Source organism: Oratosquilla oratoria, chromosome 29 (genome assembly GCF_046742065.1).
Source record: "Oratosquilla oratoria isolate Oo_2021 chromosome 29, ASM4674206v1, whole genome shotgun sequence".
Classification (NCBI taxonomy): domain Eukaryota; kingdom Metazoa; phylum Arthropoda; class Malacostraca; order Stomatopoda; family Squillidae; genus Oratosquilla; species Oratosquilla oratoria.
Genome location: NC_134805.1, coordinates 41514693 through 41522192, shown reverse-complemented (window position 1 = coordinate 41522192; position 7500 = coordinate 41514693). Strand labels below are relative to the sequence as shown.

The window sequence follows — 7500 nt, the reverse complement described above, 5'->3', positions numbered from 1 at the left end:
GATTATCTCTCAATGATGATGGTTCATGGCTCAGAGATGATCGTCAAACGTTTGTCTAGAGCACTAATTCTTTGTTTTTTTAACAGAACTTGCCAACGTGTTTATCTAAATATGATACTAGGTATAATGCGCGTCACACGCCATTGGCTATGCTAGGATAATAAAAGCATCGCGCAAAACGTACCTTTAAAGCCACTGGTGAGGAATATAGTAACACATTTGCAAATCACAACTATCACCACAGTCGGAGGAAAGAAAGAGTTGAGTAAGCAGTTAGCAATCGAAATATATAGTTCCGCTTACTCAACTCTTTCTTTCGTCCGACTGTGGTGCTAGTTGTTGTACCTTTAAAGGTTTAATTCATGAATGTATTCTATTCCAGGTGTTACCTACCGTTGTTAGTCCCGATGTAGATACGTTCGTTGTACTGTCCTGCAAGGGCAGTCGCCGCCAAGCACAGCACAGTAACCAAGGTCCTCATGACGCCGAACAGTTGATCACAGCTGCAAGCGTTTAGGAACCAGGGGCATATATGAAAAGATGAATACAAAAGACATGAATTAGTACCAAAGTTAATTCTCGACTATTTCCGCCCACAATAGTCTTCAGCGTGTATATATTGTTCTTGTTTGTCCTCGTCTTTAAATCCCTAAAGGACGAAAAGCTGAATATTTTGCATTTACGAGAAAAAGAATAGTAAATCTTAAAGAAATAAAGTCAAAGCTAGAGCGTTTAGTCATCGCTATTCTGAGAGGGGTTTTTTTCATTTCCTGTCTGGGGGCGTTAATGCGTTGTATTCATTATGATAGACATCTTTTTATGTGTGTCTATTACCTTTCTTGGCGGCTGGAAACAGTACACCATAAGCGCACAAACAAAGGACCATTCCATCTTGTCACACTGGCAGTCAGGTGCATCACTTCATCAGATATGACGTCACAAGTTTCACGCCCTTCCCCTCGGTGGTAGTTTTAGAAATCATTATTGTCTTTTCATTGTTTGTACACCTCCTCACGTTTGTGTGTTTATATGTGTATTCTTACAAACACAATGGCATATGCATGGATACAGACTCACACATGTACACATATATATGCAAACAAGCGTACTTATACGTGCATACATAATTCAAAAAATGTATTAAAGTTGTTGTCGGAGTCGACATGACGTCACGTCGGCAGTAGACTTTCAGTGATTTCTGATTTAGACATGGCGGTGACGCCACTTCCAAACTTCCGCTACCCCGCGACTAGTTTTGGGTGCATGTATACAAGTATACATCATGATCATCAACGGAGAATATAAACGGGAAGAGGGTTGGGCCTTGGATCATATCAGTTGTTGACTTGCCGGTCTGCTAAAGGCTTTGAAATTTCAGCAGATGGGAGGAAACCCGTGCCAGCAGTAACAGATGGTTGAGCACCTTACCCGCACACTGAGCAGTCCAATAAACACGGTGACTGATGCATTACCTCTGGTCTCGTTTCCCCTTCCAAATAGGAACGACCAGCTCCCCCTTTTCCAGTCAGAAGGTATACCTTGAGGCCATGGTCTCGCCACCATCAACAGCGTGCTGACATCGCAGATACCAGCTGACTTTCCACCCTTCAACTTGCAGCCTCTCCAACCTTACTCGAAAAAATATTTTTGTCTACCGGTGGATCAGCAACCATCACCACAATACAAGCCCAGAGAAGCTGGCCGCCCTGAAGGTTAGACATGCATAATGGTAATAATTAGTGTATTGGATTCACTACTCAGTTTATCCCAAAGACTAACATGCATACATACATACACACACACACACACACACATATATATATATATATATATATATATATATATATATATAATATATATATATATATATATACATATACATACACACACACACACACACACACACACACATATATATATATATATATATATATATGTGTGTGTGTGTGTGTGTATGTGTGTGTGTGTAAGAATTTATACATACATGTATATATGCATGCATGTATGCATGTCGATTCCTTCTTATTAACACTATGTGACTATCTTCTGGAAACCTCAGTAACCCCAACGTCCCTTCCTTGTGACATTTGAAGAAGGAAAAAGTAAAAGAAAAAGAATCTTTGCTGGCTCCAACGGGACTCCTTAGAATGTTTGGATTCATCTCAGGATATGTGAGGCCTTCCTTCCCTTCTTGGAAGGAGTGAGAAGGAGGAGGCCCAAGCCTTCGGCACTTTCCCTCTCACTTGTTGGTATTCTGTTGAGTTCTGCTGATGTTTTCATTCTGAGACGAAACTTTCCTTTTATACCGCGAAACCACTTTCACTGCTGTCCTGAAGAAGCCTTTGTTCCCTCCTTCTCCTCCTCTTCCTCCTCCTCGTTCTCATCCACTCCACTTTCTCCCTTTCTTCTCCCCCTCATTCTCCAGGATGCTCATTATCATTTGTCTTTCTTTTTCTCGCTTTCTTCTTCTTCTCATTCTTATTGTCTCTTTCAATCTCATTTCTTCTTCTTCTTCTTCTTCTTTTTTCTTCATTTTTGGTTGTCTTCTTCCTCCTCTTTTTCTTCCACTTTTTGTCCTTAATCTTCTTCCTCTTCCTTTTATTCCATTTTCTGTTGTTAATCTTTTTCTTCTTCATCGATGAATCTTTACATTTGTTTTCCCGTAAATCATTTCCTCCCGATATCACAAGAAAAGCAATTCCAATTATCAAATTTTCTGTCTTAAGCTTGCATTTGACTTCTTCACTATCACTCCACCGATGCTGTACTCTTCACTAGTATGGCAAATCCTTTTGTAGTATTCAACTATTCCCATAAAGTTGATGAAGTCTGGATTGACGATGAAATCTGGGTTGACACCTTTAGATCGGAGTTGATATACGGGTTGTGTTTTTGTTTTTGTCTCGATTTGATTCTCAGATCGCCCCAACAGTCAACAAAGATAAATAGATGATATTATGAACAAAATTTCATGTTCTTAGGAAGGACTCAATGATAACTAAAGGCTGTTTAATGAACAGGAACGATGACGATCCCAATGCTTCAAGTTTTAGTATCATACAACGCCCACAAGCATAGCCTCATATCTCACCTTAATCAAGGAGTGTTAGGGTCAGACTGCAGATCTGCTAATAACCAGAAGGATGATCGTCTGTGTATGTAACCTGATACCAGCGTTATCAAACTTCAACATGACTGGGCATCCGGGGGTTCTAGTCTCGGTTCTAATTCTAGATTTCCGGACACAAGGATACGAGGACCCACAATAAAAAGGAAAGCAAATAGGTGCTAGATGAGTTGAGGATGGGTGCATGCCTTCCCTGGTCAAATCCCTTATAAGACTGTATGTGTGTATGCACTTGGTATATATGTAGGGTACGACAAGTCAAGTTCCAGCGCTACGAATTCTAAGTTATTTCAATCACTTCACATCTCTACGCAGTTAGATGAGATGTTAAGATATTCCTATGTTCTATTAATACTTCTGTTTCATTATGAATACAGGGTAAACGAATCGAATTATATGTTCATCACACAATGAACGTTTTCTATCACGGTGCACCAAGATGAACTTCGATGTTGTTCACTTCATGGTTGGAATTCTGTTCGTTTGAACAATAGAACTATGCTCAGCTTCACTCCAGGGTATTTCGATCTGAAGCTCGTGTACAAGCAGATGCAGTGAGGAATGACATAGGGACAGAATGGAACAAAGTTTTCATATACGAGTAATGCTACGAAATCCCTCCAGTGTTCCATGATTGGGTGCGTCTGGAAGGAGCTCTGGAATTTCATTCAGAAGAAATCCAGACGAAGTTCACCACAACCGGCACAAGGTGCTCCCAGTTTTTGTTCTCCGTCTACTTCTCACCCTGTTTCTGGTCGTTGGAGGATTTTTTTTTTTTTTTTTTTTTCCGTAGCCTTTCCCGGGAGTGGTAGGTAGGCGAGCGAGATTAGAGCGCGACTGCAGTTCGAACCCTTTCGTCAGCGAATTGGACCAAGGGCATGGTTCATTAAATTCTACACTACAAAGCCCTCTGTAAGGGGAGTTCGCGACGATAAATCGGATCAATTACCTCTTTCATTTATTTATTTACATTCATTGATACTATTTTTTGTGTAAATTGACCTCAGCCTCACCTTTGCTGACCTAGATTCAAGTTTATAAAAAGTTGGTGATCTTATTCCTTCTCATTCTAAGTTCTGAAAACCCATTTCTCTTTGAACTTTAAACGCATGGGGAAAAAGCAGGGACAAGGGTCAACTTTGGTAAGACACCAGTATCAGAAGTTCTACGACAAATACGCCTTTAAAAACACACAAATGAAATAATTCTCTGGGATAACATTTGTTTGAAATTATACTTCAGCCTCAAGAAACAACCAAACATATTTTACCAACAGTAAATGTGGCGAGATTTAGCAATAGAAAAAGCCATGTATGTTAACAATGACGGAGCATTATACAAACCTCTACATGGGTATTTGTGTGTTGTATATGTATGGGTGTATGTGATTCACCATGGTCTTGGATCATGTGTTGGACTCGTGATCGACAGCTATTTCCCTCCCGAAAGAGAGCTCACAGCTCATATATGACCTATCTATGGGTAATACTGTGACCTACACGCACACACACACCCAACTCCCCGCCCACGAGAGTTGGAGTGACGACTTGCAGCGTAGCGATACTGAAATTATTTCAGCCTTGGGCGGGATTCGAACCCAGACCGCCGTAGAAGCGGCCGTGATCGCTACCACTGTGCCATGCGAGTGTGTGTGTGTGTGTGTGTGTGTGTGTGTGTGTGTGTGTGTGTGTGTGTGTGTGTGTGTGTGTGTGTGTGTGTGTGTGTGTGTGTGTGTGTGTGTGTGTGTGTGTGTGTGTGTGTGTGTGTGTGTGTGTGTGTGTGTGTTTACCTAGTTGTAGTATAAAGAAAATGAGCAACGCTCGTAGAATCCTGTCTTCAAGAAGATATGTCGACCACAACCCTCTCTTCACTCCAAGTACCTGGATTCACAAAAAAAAAAAAAAAAAAGATTCAGAAGTCTTGTTGAGGATAGATTCCAACACGCTCCATGTCTAATTTCATGAAAAAAAATAGGATACCTAACTCACTACAGATCTAGAAACGTACCGATCGTCTACTCATACTAAAACATCGAAGTGTACCATACGGGGCATCCCTGCGTTACAAATGTTTACACAAATGACCCACACCATCGCTCTCTCCCTCTTTACCTGGACTTTCACGGGAAAAGTTTGCTTAGAACTTCAAGGAAATGGGCAGAGAGAGAGAGTGGGATCTTCGGCCAACAGCTTGAACACGGAGAAGAAAAAGAATCACTTAAGGCGAGCCTCTATCAACGTCTGCAGCCAGAAGGTCATCAAGAGAGCAGTGGACCCGCAAATCACACGTCATTCTAACATCATATATTAGTTTTAACCGTGTTAGCATTCTTTGATTACAGGAGAGTCACAGTTGGTTTATTCTGACTTGTTGAAAATTTATTAAATTATATATATATATGTGTGTGTGTGTGTGTGTGTGTGTGTGTGTGTGTGTGTGTGTGTGTGTGTGTGTGTGTGTGTGTGTGTGTGTGTGTGTGTGTGTGTGTGTGTGTGTGTGTGTGTGTGTGTGTGTCTGTGTGTGTGTGTGTCTGTGTGTGCGTGCGTGTGTGTGTGTGTGTGTGTGTGTGTGTGTGTGTGTGTGTGTGTGTGTGTGTGTGTGTGTCTGTGTGTCTGTGTGTGTGTGTGTCTGTGTGTGCGTGCGTGTGCGTGTGTGTGTGTGTGTGTGTGTGTGTGTGTGTGTGTGTGTGTGTGTGTATGTATATATATGTATATATGTATATATATATATATATATATATATATATATATATATATGTAAACAAACTCCTCGCCTATAAATGAACATACAGGAATGAATAGGATGCTGCCAAGTTCCAGCTTTAGGGTGAATCTGTTGAAAACATTCGCCAAATAACCATCATAACATTGATTTATGCAGAGGTGAAATTGTATGTAAAAAAAAAGAAAGAACAAAAACAAACTAAAAGTTAAATTTTATTCAATGCATGTGCCTAGAGCAAGAGAGGAAGCAACAGATACAAAGACCTGAACTTTGCACCGAATTTCGCCGCCATTAATGAAAGAGTTATTTTTTCTTCCACTTCCTACCTCCAGCCACCATTTCAATAACTAAAATATGGCTTCACTTATAGAAATCCAGACTTCTCTGAGAATATTTCAACAGTATGTCTATCATTCGTTCAAGTTTACAATCTCTCAATTCATCATTCAGCTCTGATATATATGACAGAAAGGTAATTTGATATGTGAAAATTTGAAAAATAAAATATTGTAACCGAAATCGTTTTTAATCAAACGAACCCCCAACTGTTGGTCCGGAGAAACCCGTGGAAGCCTAGCGTGATAACTCCTCTAAGGACAATATGGCGCCGAAGATTTGGATAGGATGATGGAAACCAGCATTTCTGACCTTGAGGACAATACTGCGCAGAAGTTGATTTGTCTATTTATCCATATACCAAGACCTTTAACCCCCTTATAGGGGAAGTACTTCGCCAAGTCAAAGGCATGACCTACTCCCACCCATTCCACTCCCGTCCACTACCATCCCCCCCTTCTCATCTTAGCTTCTCATGGATGACGGGTTAACGGTGTTAAAGAAGAAATGTCAGGAGGGAAGAGACAGAGTAGATTATTCTCCAATCATAGAATAAATCTGCGGGACTGTGATCCGTAGGGTATCAACGACATGCACCTTAGCCAGTTAATACCTCATACGGAAGAATTTTGTACATTTTGTCAAGTTAAGGTGAGGAGACTACGCCAGGAGGCACTACGTAGCTGCGGCCGAGACCGTTACCTTTACCCAATAATGCGGTTGGATTGTTGGGGCAGGTCACAGTCAGTGTAAATAAGATTTGGAGGGAAACAATGCAGTATATGGCTTTATTCTAACAGGGATAGATACTAAAAGAAAAGTATAACGGAAAACTGTAAAAGAATGAGCATCAAAACGAAAGCTATCAGACAAACGACCGTTGGCAGATTTGCTCTCCACTCACCGACTTGACGTCACGTCCCGTACGCGCGAAAGTTGTGACCTATTAAACTATCATCAGAGATCCTGAAGCTAAAAAATCTAACATATATCTGGTGTATCTTACCCTTCAAAACATTGACATCGATATTTTTATTCATAACCTTCATTAATCATTAAATCATACTGATGTACTCAACGGATATTAATTTGACATTGCAACGCTCTCATTTAGGTTTGGGAACATCACCATTGTGAAAGGATTGAGGCTATTTCAATAACACCTCGGTTGCAGCATAGTATACTACGAATTTTTAATCGGGATGACATCTGACATTATTCAGCTTAAATAACTCTTATGTGCTGAAGGGGTTAATTAAGATACTACAAAGAAAATAAATGAAGAGTTATATAAATGAGTCACGCCTATTGCA

At 40.5% G+C, this 7500-nt stretch overlaps 1 protein-coding gene across 1 annotated transcript in view; it reads right to left on the bottom strand.

Annotated features, from left to right (window-relative positions):
- The window catches only part of LOC143040913 (uncharacterized), a 9290-nt gene that overhangs the window by 1188 nt on the left and 602 nt on the right, over positions 1 to 7500 (bottom strand). Inside the window, exon 2 of the mRNA XM_076212367.1 lies at positions 394 to 503. Within this exon, the coding sequence (XP_076068482.1) occupies positions 394 to 481 (88 nt within the window). The 5' untranslated portion in view covers positions 482 to 503. The remainder of the gene's footprint in view (positions 1 to 393; positions 504 to 7500) is intronic.